Source organism: Hesperophylax consimilis, chromosome 28 (assembly GCF_061612785.1).
Source record: "Hesperophylax consimilis isolate HC1 chromosome 28, BYU_Hcon_1.0, whole genome shotgun sequence".
Lineage (NCBI taxonomy): Eukaryota > Metazoa > Arthropoda > Insecta > Trichoptera > Limnephilidae > Hesperophylax > Hesperophylax consimilis.
In genome coordinates this window covers 14,108,662-14,128,010 of record NC_142863.1, presented here as the reverse complement: position 1 = coordinate 14,128,010, position 19,349 = coordinate 14,108,662, and the positions used below count along the sequence as shown (strand labels likewise).

The 19,349-nt window shown below is 36.8% G+C and overlaps 1 protein-coding gene across 1 annotated transcript in view; it reads right to left on the bottom strand.

Moving 5' to 3' along the window:
• Positions 1-1,544: 1,544 nt before the first annotated feature.
• The window catches only part of LOC149410218 (5-oxoprolinase), a 52,392-nt gene continuing 34,587 nt past the window's right edge, over positions 1,545-19,349 (bottom strand). Inside the window, exons 19-26 of the mRNA XM_089648757.1 lie at positions 19,020-19,266; positions 17,039-17,149; positions 16,074-16,319; positions 15,210-15,341; positions 11,267-11,495; positions 5,322-5,429; positions 4,604-4,701; positions 1,545-2,299 (exon numbers count right to left, since the gene is read on the bottom strand). Of these exons, the coding sequence (XP_089504883.1) occupies positions 2,144-2,299; positions 4,604-4,701; positions 5,322-5,429; positions 11,267-11,495; positions 15,210-15,341; positions 16,074-16,319; positions 17,039-17,149; positions 19,020-19,266 (1,327 nt within the window). The 3' untranslated portion in view covers positions 1,545-2,143. The remainder of the gene's footprint in view (positions 2,300-4,603; positions 4,702-5,321; positions 5,430-11,266; positions 11,496-15,209; positions 15,342-16,073; positions 16,320-17,038; positions 17,150-19,019; positions 19,267-19,349) is intronic.

The following is a 19,349-nucleotide window of genomic DNA, read 5'->3' as shown; positions in this document are numbered from 1 at the left end:
CAAAAATAATAGATTCTAGTTATATAAAGTAAAGCTACATACTTTATTAAAGAACATTTCATAAATGCACATGATTAAACTGATCCAGAATACTTTATAATGGACTGAAAAAAACTAATTTTTAGCATATTTTCTCCAACTTTAAAGGCAAAGTGGAGCCTTAAGATATTTTTAGATTTTTTTTTAAGTATATTATTTTGATGTTTTAGATACAAAGACAACTTTTTATAAGTAGCGTCAAATGGAATTCTGAAGAAAAAAAATCAGCCCACACTAATGCATAGCCTCTCTTTCTGTTACACGAGTCGCTATGGTAGAGAGCGAGAGATCAAACTACAGTTTTTGCTCTGAGCCAATTAGATCTGAGCTTTCAGCCACAACAGTTTTATCTATAAGAAAACGGGTTGGTGACGGGGGTTGATCGAAGACTCATTTAAAACACTGATTACTATGATATTTCATCACTGCACAAACGGCAGACATCACTCTCGATGTTTACTATGTTTGACAGCGGTTTTAATTTCGGTAAATATCTCTCAGATATTGATGAAGATGGAGGTTGATCGCTTACTTATTAACGCTAGCTGCGTTCGGTTGCACCGTGTCCTGTTTCAATCAAACGCGGACACAAATGGTGTGTCCTAGCTCTATGGTTGTTCGAGCCGAATGAAGCTAATAATGTGTTACAGCCACAAAATGACAAGCGTCGTAACGAATTAGTTGTTGACAATGCATATTTTTACACAAAATTCGTCAATATGTGTACATTGCCATTTTCATGCGAAAAATACGAAATTCACATAGAATAGCCATAAAACGCTTTGGCGTGTCATCATAAGAAATTGTGCTGAACAATTTCTGGCTCTAATCCTTTAGATTTTAGAATTCCTATCTCTGACGTCATCCCAATTCTTAAATCCAACATGATTCGCTCCTGGGAAGAAAATTGGACTAATACGAAAACCCGAACTGGTGCTTTTTATGCTGGAATACAAAATCATATACCAAGTAAACCTTGGTTCCACGGCAAGAAAAAGATTTATATCCTGTATCTCGAGAATGAGAATTTGTCATTGCTCCATTGCATCCCATTTGTTTAAAATCCAGGTCCTAGATAGTCCACTCTGCCAGTGCGGCATGGAAATGAGACTCTTGATCATGTTTTCTTTCATTGTAAAAATCATTCATCTTTAAAAAGGCATTTATCGTTTACTTATAAAAATCACCCACCAATCTCCCCTTAGTATTCCTTATTTACTTTCTCTCAACAATTCTCGCATTTTCTCAGTTCTATACAAGTTCATAGACTTGAATGACTTCAATATTTGAGATTTCCTATTCCCGTATAGATTTCCCATAAAATTATAACCATCTCCCTTAACTTTAACGGCACACTCTTTTTAGGGTGAATTGCCTAATACAAAACAAAAAAACAAAAAAGAAATTGTGCTGAATAGCCAAGCGATGAGTTATGTTATATAATGAATTTATTATCGTGACAAATATGTTTGTTCTGAAAAATCATATGATAAGTTGCCATGGAACCTAATTGTTATTACATACTCGGAGACTTGAATGGCGTCCAACATCTAGACTTGTGTGCCCGTAACAGCAAACTGTACATATATTTATTATTACATGAGAAAAAATGCATAAACTTTTAAAATATATATTTTTCATAAAAATTTTATAACAGTAAGTAATAAGTTTTAACACTTTATATTATTTACATAGTTAACATATTACATGTATGGATTATGTTGAGATAAAAATGTGTATATATTATTATTTATTTTTAATAAACTAAATTATTAAAGCTGCAATTTTTTTTACCTTGTGTAACTACCAGAATTAGAAACATTTTGACCTGCTGGTACCCCATTTTTGGTGTAGGAAGGCAGGGGACGGGAAAGAGAAGGAAAAGGGGTAGGTTGAGAAGTACCTGGTTATTTGGCTGGGGTGTGCAAGCTATATGTATTTATTGTCTTTTTTATATATTCTAAAATTATTTTACTTTTATTGCATCAATAAGTTTACATTTAAATTTACGGTCTGCCCCTGCTATTCGGATATAAAATAAAATCGGCAATAGTGCCATTTCAAGCAACGTTTCGCGGGGCAATACTGAGAGTATGTAGCACGTTTACACAGACTCTTGGGTCATTCTGTACTCGTAAACACTGCCTCTCTCTGCAAAGAGGGTGCATGACACCTCCCTTCCTGACAGGACCTCCCCAGTGTCCGCATCTTCAGGGGGTCCGTAGCCACCCCCTCCGGGAGTCAGGAGAATGAATACATCCTGAAAATACCAAAAGTCAGACTGTACCTAAATCAGAGATGTTATTTACCTTCAATAAGAGAGGACATATTATATTCAAAATCATTACCACAAGGGTCCATACTAGGCCCTACCTTGTATATAATATATGTTACTGCAATGAAATATTTTTTTTCTCATGTAAAACATTATGTTTATGCTGACGACACTGCATTAGTTATTTCACATGAGGATTTATTAATGGCGAGTACTTTACTGCAAATTGACTTTGTTTCTCTTCAAAAATGGTTACATGATGTAGGTTTAATAATCAATGCTAAAAAAACGAAGCTTATGCACATCAGATCTCCTCATAATAACATCACCATAACTCCTAAAATTATTTCTCATGACTTTAATTGCATCCATAACTTTGTAATACAACCATGCTTATGTAAAAATATTGAACTTGTTTCAAAATACGTATATCTAGGCTTAACAATTGATTGTAATTTTAAATGGGATATACATATACAAAAAGTGTGCACACGGCTTAGAGCTATAGTGAGCAAACTTTATAGATTGAAGTTTTTTGTTCCACCAAATTCCCTTAGAATAGTATACCTGTCATTGGCGGAATCCTTAATAAGATATGGAATAATTTCATGGGGACATTCAACAAAAACAAATCTTCTTTCAGTCCAAAATGTACAATATTCTTTGGTAAAATTATTATTAAACAAAACTAAATACGAACAAAGAAATGACGTACCAAAGTCATTACTATACAATTCTGTAAATTTATTATCTGTTCGTGCTATATTGTGGCTTAAAATTGCGAGTCAGCATACATCTCAATCTGAACATAATAAAATAGTGACACATGTTCATAATACAAGACTAGTTGCAAACGATGGACTTGTAGTTCCCAGATACCTGAATAAATACGGTCAAAGAACTCTAGAATACCTCGTTCCAATAATTTACAACATGTTACCAAACTCATTAAAAAGCTGTGAATTGACTCACAGAAGGAAATGTATGTTAAAAAAATGGTTATGTGAAAGAATTTTTTTGTACTAATGTAATTATTTGTATATTTTATGTACTTGTTAAAATTGTATATGTATCTAAAAAGTAATTGTTAAAAGAACCCGTTGACAAACTGATATCAATCAGTTTAACGGGACTTAATAGTAAAAAAATGTATTTTTGAAAGTTAATAAATAATAATAAAAAAAAAAAATTGCAAAAAAATATTTCATTTTGTAAATTAATATCAGTAAAACCTACAAGGACTTCTACGTTAGGAATTTAAGAGCCAGTTGGGCCAAAATGGTGTTGAAGGAAAAATTATTACAATGTCAAATGTGAAGTTGGTCAAACAACTAACCCTAAATGACTATGAAAGGAGCGCAAAGATAAAGTCAGAGATGCCTGAGGAAGACATGGCACAACTAAGAGAATCAAATATTTTAAAATAATGGTATTCTGATGATGAGAATAACAGAAGAATATTATGAGACAAAGCATGTAAGCAAATGAAGCGAGGAGCATGTGCCAAGACAGAGTTGTGATGTTCCACGCTCTCCGCCTATCCCTCTGGAGCAGCAGTTTACAGGACTAAAGGCGCATACATAGTAGAGGTGGGTCCTTTGAGTACTTTTCATTACTGGGTACAGTGAGTACAGGTACAAAAAAATACCTGTTAAAAATACGGGTTACAAAATACTCACAAGTAATTTATACCGACCCGGAGATTGTAGTGGTATCTAGTGACTGGGGACGGAAAGTAATAAATATTCACTGTGATATTTACAAATACTTAGGAACCAGGTATTTTGGAGATTTGTCACAAGTACAAAGTACCGCATGAAAATACCCGGTATTTTTACTGGGTACGATAAATACGCCTCTCCTCTAATACATAGTAGTATTCAAAGGACCTCTTTCTAGTAAATAAATGTTGCCCACTTGTTAAAAAGATGAAGACTTAGTCCCATTGTTTGCTTGTTATAAAGTAGATTTATATATAATAATTAGAATAAAATAACTTTGTTTTTAATACCACTTTATTGTATATATTTTCAATATATAAAACCAACCGTTTTTGGTTCACTATGAACCTTCATCAGGGTTATATAAAAACATATTGTTACTTATTAAAAACAAAGTTATTTTATTATAATTATGTATATCCACAAAGTGTTTGCCACATTTGAAAAATTAAATATATATATTTTTCGAATTTTATTTATTGATATCTCGCGATCTCCACTTTGGAAACTACTGGTGTGGAGAAACAGAAGTATGTTTGTTAGTTATTAGATAATCAGGGTGACTCACCCCAGGTTCGACATCTACAGAAGTCTTTCCTCCGAGGTTAATGATCTTTCCGTCCTTCCGGCGGAGATGATTCACTCCTCGCTCTCCGGGCATTCCCCCTGAAATCAACACAAACCTCAATCTTTCCTCGCTGTACCCTTAATCACCGTCATCTCATAGGGCTCACATAGCTGGGGAGGAACAGAATTATCAACCACATTCAATATGGATTCCTGTAACATGTAGTACTTCATTGAGAATGCTGGGTTTTCGTCTTATGCACTGCGAGGGATTTTAGAGACACCCGGGATCTCGTAATGTTCAAGGCATCAGTTAGGAGTAGACTTGAGATTGGGTCGGTGGTTTGGATCCCGCACCGGGTGAGGTATTTCCCTCATGTCAGAGAAGGTTCAGAAGAAATTTCTGTACCTGAGGGAGTATGGCTACCTTACTGATTTCTCTTGGATATGCTTGGAATGAATCATGTATATGTCAGAAGGGATGTGCACATTTCTTCAGACTGATTCGCGATGGTTCGAAAACTCTACCACCATGGAGAGCATTCAATTCTTTGTCCCCAACGGTTAGCTCCGTCACCGACAGCATAGACTGTTTTATCTCCCGGCCTGCAAGTCCAACTTGCTAAAGAAATCTTGGGTGACGTATGCATCAGCCCTTTCCAAATCAAATATGTGTCTGAAGTTAAAAGTAAAAATGATTGCCTGTATGTATTTGTTACCTTCCATTCCGTACGGCTGGAAAGCCCTCCGCTCCGTCAGCACCGAGAGGGTCATCTTCCTTCTGAACATGATCTCCCTTCTGACTCCATCTCCTCCATTCCATTTACCTGCAAATAATATATTATGAAACCTTTATTGTACAAAATAACAAAGTACAAAGGGTATATATAGCTTAAGGCGATGCCATACGAAGTAATGTAAAGTAAAGTAATCGAAATCATGTGATTTTGGTTTGAAAATTTGGTCGCCTAGAAATGTTTCAGATGCTTTAATTAAATACTGCGAGTAGAATACATCTTGGCCTTTGAAATAATCGAGTATTTTTTAGATAAGTCTTTTAATAAGCCCAGAAAAAAATTATGTATAGGCCTATGAAACTGCTTTAAAGTTCAAAATCTCCTACTTACGAACCCATTTTCGGTTATGATTTTATTGTATAATGTGGCAAACTAAGTTATTTATAAAATGATCGGAAAAATTTTTAATATTTATGCCTGAACATCCACAAAATAAAATAAAAGGCACTTTTTGGCCATGTTTTTTTCTTGCATAAATCAAAACAGGCGGATGGTGTTAAGCGGGAATTTAAACCTTATCGCCATCTACGTAAGGGTTGTTATTGATAGCGGCTCAATTTAAAATATTACACGACCTAGTGCATCGCCTTAATGAGAACATTCTATTTGTTACAGCTAACCCAATTAACAATAAGTAAAGTACGTATCGTGGGTTTACTGCCAGAACTCGTTAACCTGTAAAAAGCTGGAACAGAAAATACTCAGAACACACTCGATCGCCGGACGTGAATATGCAGAAACCTTGATGAGTGTTGCTCAAGTATATAAAAACCATGATTTATTTATTTTTGCGATTGTTTTTTGATAAAAATGATCCCAGATAATGTATTTTATTATTCATATATATTTCATATTTATATAATAACACGTTTCCTCAGAATTGCTAACTTTATTTTTAAACAAGAGCGATATCCGTTAGAGCAGGTATGCTGTCAAGGCGTTTTCACTTTTGCAGTACAAACGTGAAAAAGATACTTTTCAACGCATTTTGCACTTCGCTGTACACGTCAGAACTGTGGGTGGATTACACTGCATTCCAATGGCATAAGCTAAAAATCGCTTACAATAATGCTTATCGCCAACTATTCCGCCTACCGAGATACTGCAGCGCCACGGAAATGTTCCTGGAGGGACGAGTACACTCTTTCAGAGCGCTTCTCCGCCATCACATGGGAAGCTTATGGCGCAGACTACGCCAATCAAGTAACAAAATCATCACTGCCATAGTTGCCTGGATGGAGTCCTCTCTGATGGCCCTCTGGAGACAGGAGATGTGCAAATATCCTCCATAAACTGCTTACACTCATTTTTGTGTTTATATTTTATCTTTTTTCACTTAAATTCCGCTTTTTTTGTGCCTGTCGGAATCACCTATGTATTATTATTATTTTTATTACTTATTATGTACAGTGGTGCCTCACACAACGAACGCCTCGCACAGCGAATGCTGCACACAACGAACTTCCTTTTCGTTCATTTCACGATTCATACAACGAACTTCGCTTCACACAACGAAGTCGCCCGATCTTCTACGATCACTGCCGATTAATTGCATCCTCCCGCGCAGGCAGTCGTTAGACTCGTTAGTCACTGCGTAGTACGCTTAACTTACGCACGTATCGCAGCAATCGTTCTTCATTACGAATTAAATCGCACACGTATCACGGCAGTCGTCCTTTTAAGATAAACTCAACATTTTTTTTATATGATGGGTTCTAAAAAAAGCAGGAAGGTGATTTCTCTTGAAATGAAACAGGAAATAATTAGAAGGAGTGAATGTGGGGTAAAACAGTGTGACCTCGTCAAAGAGTTTGGCCTCAACAAGACCACCATTTTCACCATTTTGACAAACAAGGATGCAATAAAATCAGCCAAAGTAGCCAAAGGAGTATCAAAACTATTTAATGAAAAACATAGATCTTCAATCCACGAGGAAATGGAGAGGCTATTAGCCATTTGGATTAAGGACAGGCAGGTGAAAGGTGACGTAACAACCCAAGATATTATCTGTTACAAGGCCAAGATAATTTATGAAGATCTAAAGAAAAACATCCCTGGAAGTAGCAGCAATCAAGATAATAAAGAAGATTTCAAAGCCAGCAGGGGGTGGTTTTTTAGATTTAAGAAAAGGTATGGAATCCACAGCGTTAATATGCATGGTGAGGCTGGCAGTGCTGATAAAAAAGAAGCAGAAAAGTTCTCTATTAATTTTCAAAAATTTATTATGGATGAAGGATACTGCCCACAACAAGTGTTCAATGCCGATGAAACGGGTCTTTTCTGGAAAAGAATGCCGAGCAGAACATTCATTACAAAAGAAGAGAAGAAATTGCCAGGACACAAAGCCATGAAGGACAGACTTACCCTTATGATTTCGTCTAATGCCAGCGGAGACCTCAAGATCAAACCTCTATTGGTTTATCACTCTGAAAATCCAAGAATTTTTAAGAAAAATAACGATATTAAGTCCAAATTGCCCGTCCATTGGAAGTCCAATCAAAAAGCCTGGGTGACCCAAGTTATCTTCAACGAATGGATTCTGGAAACCTTTGCTCCTGCCGTGAAGACATTCTTGTTGGAAAAAGAACTGCCGCTCAAAGCCCTTCTGATACTTGACAATGCCCCTTCTCACCCAAAAGACCTAGAAGAAATATTGCAGGAAAATTATCCTTTTATCAAGGTGCAGTATTTGCCACCAAACACCACATCCATTCTCCAGCCAATGGATCAGCAAGTTATTGCGAACTTTAAAAAACTCTACACTAGAGCCCTCTTTAATAAGGTGTTTGAAGAATGCGAGTTTGGTGGAGACAATATGACTATCCGAATGTTTTGGAAGGAGAAATTTGATATCCTTTTGGCAATACGACTTATACAGAAGGCCTGGGAAGAAGTGTCACAAAGGACCCTCATTTCTGCTTGGAAGATGCTTGTGCCTTCGTGGATTCAGGAAGAAGCAGTAGTTGATGACACAGAAGTGGTGAAGGACATCATCACAGTGGCCCAAAGGTTGGAATTAGAGGTAGAGGAAGAGGATGTAGAGGAGCTTATTGAGGAACACAAAGAAGAGCTGACAACTGAAGAGCTCCAAACACTTCTGGCCCAACAACAGGACAATGCTCAAAGGGAAGCGTCATCTGATAACGAGGAGCAACAATCAAACAATCAACCAATTCCAACTGCTGACATCAAGAACATCCTGGTCAAATGGAAAGCAGTTCAGGAGTTTACCAATGCCCACTATCCGGATTCCGCTGAAGCAAACAGGATCAACGACCTGTACTCCGATACTCTTGTCCGTTATTTCCGGCAGATGTTGAAGAAAAGAGAGAAACAAACGACTTTGGACAGGTTTTTCACTGCACCATCGGCGGAAAATGGATGAAGATGTGCAAGATTCGATTATTTCTTAAAATTAAAAAATGTGTGTTTTTTTCATTATGTTTTTAGATGTATCTAAATAAAAATAATAACAAAAAATTTATCTTTTTTTTATGTCATCTTACCATATTTTATGCTACAGAACGAATTATTTTTTTTAACATGTATTGTTATGGGAAAACGCGTTTCACATAACGAACTTTTCGCATAACGAACTTGCTCCTGGAACGAATTAAGTTCGTTGTGTGAGGCACCACTGTATATTATTTCAAATATGGAATGTATTGCATTGCACTACCCCTGCATACATTCTGGAATAAATTCTTCTTCTTATTATTATTATAAACTTACTTTGGGGGACAAGTATCAAAAAAAAAAATATATGAATATATAAACTGGTTTTATTATTTCTACATAAACCTGAATACATATCTTAAATGAAAAACAACAATCAAAAGGTGTTTTCAAAGAATTAGGCCCGGTATATCGGTATATGATTTAAAGCTCGGCTTGGTTGAAATCTGGAGCCTAGCGCGACTTGGAACATTATCCGTATATGGGTTGGAAGCCTAGATATCAGCAATATTAAACGTATTGTCTATGATTTTATTAGAGGAAAGTATTTGATTTTCTATGTTGCGTGAGTGTTATATCTATGGCTCCTATGTTATCGGGAGATTGCGAGCTTTCAAAATGACAAATGTTTTAGGCGGGCTAATTTACGAATTGATTTTTTGATAAAGTTCCCCACTTCAATCAGCACAGTGCTATATGCAAGGATACTAATTTTAAATAGCATATGTTTTGCTGTAGTCAATTCACTATTCATAAAATTATGACAAACACACCTCTATCCTGATGTTGAAAAATTCCATGTATAATACCTTACCAAACTATTGGTCTATTTTAGATTGATTATAAATGAATAACATCAACATTCCTCATCGGTCGACGAATGTAATAGCCCATACTGATAAAATTATGCAATTTACGTATATTTCGGTGAGATTGGAGTACGTAAACGTCATATTTGATATTTGTTACTGCTAGCGCCTTGGTGTCTAAAAAAGGAACAATTCTTCAGCATACCAAGACTTAAGTGGCCGATTTAGACTGCTTAAATTTACGTGAGGAATGTCGCACATCGCGAGGATACGAAGACTGACTGAAATACCGGGTCATAATGAGCTTTATATATCCTTTATAATATTTTGAAAACTCAAATATTTTTATTTTTGCGAAGCCGTTGTACGAAAACGAATTTCGACCTTCATAGACAATTTATTTTGTCACAGAAAATTCATGAAGTTTAATCTTTAGTGACATTATTAGCGCAAGCGATTTTCATTTTTCCTATATACAGTTTCCAAAGCATATAGGTTTAAATCGCATTGCAATAAATTCCAGCGCAGATGATATATACGAACGGTCTTCAGAGACCTATCATAAAAAGACAATTTCTCTGGAGCACGATCAGCGTTCCACTCGTTAAGTGACATTTTTGTCAAAACTTAAAAGTCTCAATCTACCACCTATTTTGTTATGCTTTATCCAGTAAATAAGTCAGTATGTCGAGTTACACGTTGTTTATAGCTAATTGAGCATCTTAACTCTTTGCACGCGGCCGTATCAACTGTTGTTACGGCAAAAAGCCCATACTCACACGCGGCTGTATCAACAGTTGATACGGAAACTTTGACGGCCGATATTCCAGCGCTCTTTCGTCATAAATGTATTTCTTGCTCACTTGGACATTTGTAGAACTATCACGATGCTGACATCTACAAGAATTTCTCAAAAATAAAATTGTATTTCATAAAAAGCGATCGATAATCAAGTGCGCCTCTTCGCGCCTTTTAGTCCTTTAGTTTACATTTTTGTCAACGGATGGCGTTAGTACTAGTATGTCATTCATAACTTTTCATAACTAAAAATGATAAGTGATCATGGTGTCCCACTTGTGTCTATCAATGCAGTGGCCTAAGAACACACACGCCGAGTGAATGGCGGGACCACATTCAAAAGATACGGTACGTCTTTGTATGAAATTTTATGTTTTTGTTTTTATAAACATCTAAGAGTGTTGACACACGAGGATTTGTTTTCATATTGTGGAGAATAATCTGTTCTGTCTATATAGTCCAATAAATCATGCCAGAATGCTTTAATTTGACATTTAATTGCGTGCATAGGTATTTGAAAACATGTACCGCGTACGGGTATAGATAAAACGGAGCAAATGAACGCGTTCAAAAGGTTAATAGTCACCAACGGTATATAACACAAATAATTATTGTTAATACAAAATCACTATAATATTTTAACGACTTTTAAAAGTGCCATGTTTGGAAATGCACATAAAATGCACCTAAAAATTACTTTGGTGACTGTATTATATTATATTAGTCAGCCGCTCTCGCCCAGCGTTACATTGTTATGAACTGTTAGAAGTATAATGAATACGTTTGTACAATGAACAGTCTCACCCTTTCCCCCCGACCCTGGGCGCAGACTGAACGTGTTGAGCACGAGCGGATAGCGCCGCTCGATAATCTCCAGGTCGGTGATGCGCGTGTTGGTCATGTGCGTGTGCACGCCGCCAGCGCCCCGCCAGCCGGGACCCGCACCCGCACCACCCGCCACCGTCTCGTAGTAGCCCCAGCCGCTCTCGCCCAGCGTCACGTTGTTCATGCAGCCCTGGGAGGCGGCCATCACCTGCAATCAATCACCAAACACTTGGAAAAATCCTCGCATGTACTACCCTTGTGCATACTTCTTTTGCTAAAATTATATGCATAATTACCAAAAACAATTTTTCTTTTCAATAAACTCAAACTAAGAACCTAAAAACCTAATTCAAAAAATAGATTCATAGGTTCTTAGTTTGGTATTATTAATTATTATAGGTACATGACAAGTGGCTAAAGGCTTAACCCAATCGCTGCCATTTACGCGTATCGGCGTACGAACGATCCGTGCCACAACTGCCATCTACGCCGTATCACGTAAATCGCCAGTATGAATGTTTCGAAGATGATATTTCTAAGTTCTAACGTTAGATGGGGCTAAATATTATTTTGTTAAATATTATGAACTGTTTCTTTGCGACATCTCTGGTAAAATATGATAATTTTAATTGTTTATACTACGAAAAGCAGCATCCAAAAAAGGTCAACAGATTTCTTGACGCAGTCGTTTGAATCTCCCGCCATCGCAGCGTCGTGTGTGTGGATGTCACGTGGTTCTTATTACGTTCTCTGTGGTGTGGTTCTAAAAGTTTTTTTAATATTCGGCGGAAATGTGGACTTGAGTTTTTATTCCCGAATTGAGAATTCAGTTTGCGTATTTTTTTAAAATTTAGTTCGATATTTCTTTTCGTGTGTACTTTTATACAATCATTTTTGAAACTTTATTTTTAATATCCCTAAATATGTCAAGACGCGATCTCAGTGAAGAAGAGATAAGAGAATTCGTCCTCGATATTGACTCTGAAATTGAGGAAAGTGATGATGACTCAGATATTATAACGCAACTTAGTGACAATGAAGATGAGCCTATGGAGACTGAAGTTACCCAAAGAACTTCGTCAGGAAATTGGACTGTGAATTCCGGAAATTTTAAACCAATCATCCATCAATTTAATGATTTTCCATCTGGAATAATCGCAACCCCATTATTATCAGAAAATTCCCCGGAAATAAATTTTTTCGAACACTTTCTAAATACAAATATAATGGCCGAAATTGTCAAGGAGACAAACAAATATTATCAAGCGACTATTAGAAATAAAGTTATTTCTGAACATTCACGGCTTCGCAGGTGGAAAGATACATCAGTTAATGAACTCTACATATTTATTGCAGTGACAATGCTAATGACCAGAAATAAGCACCACACGATAGAAGAGCACTGGTCGAAAGATCCCCTTCTGACAAGTAATATATTTGGCAAGACGATGGCAAGAAATCGTTACCAGATATTGCTGAGTATGCTGCATATGTCAGACCCTGATTCTCAAATTGCTGGTGACAAATTAAATAAAATTAAACTTCTGGTCAATCACACTCGAAAAATGTTCAAAGAAACAATGGTGCCATACGAAAATCTTTGCATTGACGAGAGTATTATAGAGTTCAAAGGACGTCTTAAGTTTAAGCAATATATTCCATCCAAACGCCATCGGTTTGGAATAAAAATGTTTATTTTGTGCGACTCGAAGACAGGTTATATTTTAGATATAATTATTTATTGTGGAGATGGGACGGATGTCACTGACAATCAATGTCTTGGGGCTTCAGGAGCTGTTGTCACCACTATGTTAAATGACTACCTCGGTAAAGGCCACAAATTATATGTAGATAATTGGTACACTAGTCCAATTTTATTTAAATTTTTGCATGACCACCAAACTAACGCATGTGGAACGGTGCGAAAAAACCGTAAAAACATGCCAAAATTCAACAAATTGAAGAAAGGGGAAATTACTTCTCAGTATTCCGATTCACTGATGGCATTAAAATGGCACGACAAAAGAGAAATTCACATGTTAACGACGCTTCATGATGATAAAGTTTCTCCAACTGGGAAAATAAATTTTAGAACTGGAGAAGTAGTTTCGAAGCCAAATTGTATTCAAGATTATAATAAAAACATGGGCTTAGTAGATAAAGCGGATATGATGATAACTAGTGTAAATTCGCTTAGAAAATCAATTAAGTGGTACAAAAAAGTTTTCTTTCATTTAATCGATTTATTTTTACTGAATTCGTACATTATGCACAAAACCGTTACTTCCAAAAACATTACTTTTCCTGATTTCCAATTATATGTGATAAGACAATTATTAGAAAAATATCATACTACATCGCACCCTGAAGTTGGTCCATGTACGTCACAAGATGTGCCATTACGGTTATCTGCCAAAATGCTAGTAAAACATATGCCGATACCTATACCCGCAAAGGAAAAAACCCAAAAACCTTATAAAAACTGTTATGTTTGCTCTAACACTAAACTTAGACCAAAAACAAGAAAAGCGACGAAGTACATGTGTGGCGAATGTAACGTACCGTTATGTGTTTGGCCATGTTCAACAATATTCCACGAGAAAAAAGAATATTAATTTTAAATCTTTAAAACATTGTGTAAATAAAATGTAGTACAATTTAGTGCAATATCAAATATAAAATGTGAAAAAAGTTGGAGAATCGTTGCCGACTCAATACAATCCATAATGACATGTGAGTGTTTATCTTATATCTCTTTGTTTATTTGTGTTAGTGAGTCAGCACTATGGCGGTTCACCGCACTCAATTATTCTGTCGGTGTTTATTATTTATGTCGAAAATACATTACGGGACACACTCGAGGATTCAAATATCTTATCAAGTATGTACCAAAGATATCAGTAATGAGCATCTAGTATAAACAAAGCCCTCAATGGCAATGGGAATGCCGTAAAGATTAATTTAATTGAGAACTTAAAAAAGACTGAAATAGCTTGGCGTGTCGTAGTTGACAGAGTATATTGCTTGGGCAGGCATTGGGTTAAAATTTAAAATGTGGGACTGGTTGTTTTGGAGAATTTGAACAATTCTTCAAATTTCAAAGTTAATTTTCAAGTTCTGTGAAAGATTTTTTCAAGTTATTATTTTAATTCTATCAAGCAACTAGCCTATAATGATATAATAACAGAACCCGAAAATTAACGTTGAAATTTGATGAATTGTTCAAATTCTCCGAAACTAATCCCTAAATTTTGATTTTAACGAAATGGCTATTAAATTGCACCATTTTCAAATCTCCGACAACTAAAATAGTTGTTTCTTATTGTAATTATGTTGAATCAAAGTGTTTTTTCTAATGCATTTAAATGGTAGTTGTAAGTAAAATTTTAATCTTCATGATTTAATATTAACTTCACACGTCATGTCATTTTTGAGGGTGTGTATGGAGTGAACGAAGGAGTGAACTATGTTGTAGAGGCCGGCAAATCATTTCACAGCCCTAAGCTGTTGAACACAAGAGTGGGTCATAGGAGTGACCCATTCTCAGATGAGAAATGTCAACCATGTACAAAAATTATTGGGCGCGCGTTTGGCCTGTTTTCCGTCTGGGCACCGGTACCGAAAGAATTGAAATGAATCATTAACTCAAACCTCGAAAGAAGTAAGAGAACATTGTAAGAATCTATAGGTCCCAAAGACTGCGGTGGGCAAAGAATGCCAGATCACAGGAAACCAAAAATTATTATCAAGTGAGTGTCCCAGCGGACGTGACGCATCGGCAGACTGAGGAAGAGGTGGAAGAGGATTGGAGGAGGACGGGAAAGACGGAGAACTGGTGGCAAATGGCGAGGGCCACAGCCAAATCTCACCCTGGGATGTTCAAGTGGTGATGAAGAGAAGAGAATATCTTCATCATACCTACCTCGAAAGCCTTGAAAACCACATCGACGATCCTCTGTGAAGTGAGGACGTTTCCCCCCACCACCGCCGCATTCTCCCCGGGGTCCAGCAGGCTTCCCGGAGGGATGATCACCTTCACAGGAGCCAGGCATCCCTGGACATACAACAAAACGTTATCTCAAAAGGTAAGCAGAACCAATATGCACTGTAAAATTCACGTAAGTACAACCTAACCTAACAAACCTTATCCTAGAGAAATTAACTTAACCTTACCTATCAGACTGGTTAGTAGTCAAGTGGAAAAATGTGTCAGGTTCCCAGTTTAACATCACGGATTCAATCCTCCGCTAGGTAAGTCCTCCATCATTGCTCAACACAATATTTTTATACTATAATGATGTACGTAGGAGGAATTCAAATATTGTCTATTCATTAACCGGGAATGTTTGTCTTTCTAAAAAGAAAACCATTATTAAATGCAGCTTCAACGCGACCAACTATCGCTCCGCAGCGATCACGTCAGTTCCCAAAAACCCTTCTGGATGGAAGGAGAGAGGGTCCTCCAGTTATCTCTCACTCCAGAAGATAGATGGAAACTTGAGTGGCAATTGGCTGACGTGGGAAATGCCCATTTCGTACGCATCCTGCTGAGAGACAGCCTGTACTCTCACTGCCTCGTATACTCTGGTACTCCATCAATTTGAAAAGGTTCTCTGACAGCCACTATTTTCACATGATGCAATGTAAATGCGGTGCTGTGCAAACCACCAAACACGTGTTCAACAAATGCGTGCTCCATTCAATCATAGGAATTGATGAATTTCACTGGGTGATTCGCAGACCTAAATGTTCTCTGATAGAAGGAAAAGAAGACTCCTGACTATACCTGGTTGAGCGGCACATCGTGTCCCTGCATGCAGCGCAGGCAGTAGATGAGCGCCGACAGTGTGATAGCGCGGGGGGCGTTGCAGTTGCCCCACACCTCGGGCCCTGTGCCGGTGAAATCACACACACAGCTGCCCGTCTCCACGTCCAGGGTGATCTTCAGGCAGATGGGGGAACCGTCATCCATATAGTCAACAGCCTTCAGAATGCTGCTGCCCGTTTTGCCAATGGTCTTTAACGCTATCTCCTACAAAACAAATAATCAAATACTATGGCTTTTGAAAATCGGATTTAACACATGGAATTTGCGATGTGCTTTTTCACAGATAAAATAAATATGTTTGCAAGTGACGAAACAACAAGCTAAAATAATATGAAGACATTATCTCCTTGCCAAGCGAATTTTAGTAGTCTAGGAGCAATTTTTAAGGTTCAAAATACCATGTGTTGCGAGATACACCGTTACGGATACGCTGGCACGCAACGGTACAAAACGTCAGATATCCGCTACAGATATCTTGGCATCGCAGAGCACAGAATTAACCCTCAAGTTGCACAATATAATTGTTCATTTGATTAGCCAATAGGAAGCCAGAAAAACATGCGTCACAAAATTTAGAGATGAAACATAACAACTCTACTTCATGTACAACTCTGTCTTACCTTAAGTAGTCATCATTGAGCGTGAAGTTTGTGACAAAACTACTGTTTTAACTTGAATACATTAGCACGTCAGCGCCTTATTTGTTTGGCGAAAAATTTAATCTTGTCACTTGCTATTTTTTTTTTAAGTTGATTCAAATCAATCTGTGACCTACATATTTTTTAAGTATTCTGTGTCGGTGAGAAAGTCCGAGATAGGCCTTAAAATCTAAATCATATCACACTGAAAAAAACGACTGAATTGGTTGCCGAAAATGACTGAACGGAAACGTGGAGAATGCAAAATCAAACCCTGGGACGTACCTTGAGCATATCTCTCACGGCCAACTCGGCATTGGACTGGATGTACTCCATATACGCCTGTACGACTTCCAGACCGTAAGAAGCTATCAATTCACCAACCAGTTGCATTCCCTGAAACAAAAATGATACATACAATACTAAATTAACCCCTTCAGCGTTTTAGGGTCCTATATGACCGGGCGTCCATATTTTATAAAAGTTTTTTTTATCTTTTTTTCTATCATGCGGAAATGCTTAATTTTTTTGATGTTAGAAAGTTATAATTTTACCGTTTCTAAAACAGTATTTGTTTTTACGGAAAATTAAAAAAAAAAAGATGTATATAGCGCATTTGAAATACACAGAAAACATTGCAAACTGAACAAAAGTGATGAAAGTACTGAAGGTAAACAAAAAATGTTGATTTTTGAGAAAGAATCTTGATTTTTTTCAATGTCGTTTCAAATTTAACAAGCTATTTAACTCTTTGCACGCGGCCGTATCAACTGTTGTTACGGCAAAAACTTCATACTCATACGCGGCTGTATTAACAGTTGATACGGAAACTTTGACGGCCGATATTCCAGCGCTTTTTTGTCATAAATGTATTTATTGCTCACTTGGACATTTGTAGAACTATCACGATGCTGACATCTACAAGAATTTCTCAAAAATAAAATGTATGTATGTAATGTATTTCATAAAAAAAGATCGATAATCAAGTGTGCCTCTTCGCGCCTTTTAGTCCTTTAGTTTACATTTTTGTCAACGGATGGCGCTAGTACTAGTATGTCATTCAAAACTTTTCATAACTAAAAATGATAAGTGATCATGGTGTCCTACTTGTGTCTATCACCTACACACACGCTGAGTGAATGGCGGGACCACATTCAAAAGATACGGTACGTCTTTGTATGAAATTTTATGTTTTTGTTTTTATAAACATCTAAGAGTGTTGACACACGAGGATTTGTTTTCATACTGTGGAGAATAATCTATTCTGTCTATATAGTCCAATAAATCATGCCAGAATGCTATAATTTGACATTTAATTGCGTCCATAGGTATTTGAAAATATGTACCGCGTACGGATACCTATAGATAAAACGGAGCCAATTAACGCGTTCAAGAGGTTAAGACACCACAAAATCAATCTTACATACCTAACTGTACTCGTACTCGAAGCAACAACAAAAACTTACAACAAATACTGATAACGCATACTACTTTTGGTCAACGAAACTTTAAATACTTTGCGACAAGACTCTACAACATTCTTCCAGACAGCATAAAACAATGTGATTAACAAAAAAATTTGAAAGACAATATAAAAACTTGGATCAAAAATAAGAATAGGGCCTTTACTGGTGCATTCACCCAAATTTGCAGTTATTGAAATAACCACATTATTGAGCGAATACATCTTAATACAAGTATTAGTATGTTCAAAGGTATTAGGATATCTTGAAAAATTCTTTGTAAAAGTATTTGAGAAACCTCAACTAACTGTACTTGTAACTTCTTTTTTACCTACATCATATTATTTTTGTATTTTTCTGTTAATTTTATAACCTTAAAAAAAAAAAGTTTCAAATCAATGTACAATATAAATCATAATATGTATGCATTTTTTAGTTGTAATGTGCAAACTTTCTTAAATAAAGATATATATTATTATTATTAATTGAATGTTAAAGAAGAAAAGGGACACGGTAAAAACACACTTCCTTTTGATCTAAATAATGAATTAAACATATATACAGGTTAGAAAGTTGTATTTAACTGATTAAAGAAGTAAATTAATATACTCGCATATAAAAATATATAACTTTCCAATATTCTACAATAAGTAACTATGAAAAAACCAATCAAAATCGTGGGACGCAACAAAAAGAAATGCACAAACTTTGGAGAAAATGCCAACTTGCCAATCGGTAACATTCAAACACCACCAAACGGCGGAGTTGGCAGTGAACCTGTTAGCCAATTGATCTCAACATACCCTCTGATTGGCCGCCACCTGAGCCTTCAGATCCGAGAGATTATCCTCGAGGTTGCGGGAGTCCTTCAGCTCCAGCTTCAGCGGCTCCTCACGGAACACGGTGCCCTTCACCAGCAGGAAGGAGAGGAAGGCGGCCCCCTCCTGCGCCAGCGAGGTGGAGTGCGGCGGCATGGAACCTGGAGTGATGCCGCCAATGTCGGCGTGGTGGCCGCGGCAAGCGACAAAGAAGATGGGACGGGCGATGCCTCTAAATGTTGAAAATCGCAATTAATAATCATCAAACTTTAAATTAGCCTCTACAATGATGACCTTTTCAACGCAATCTATCCC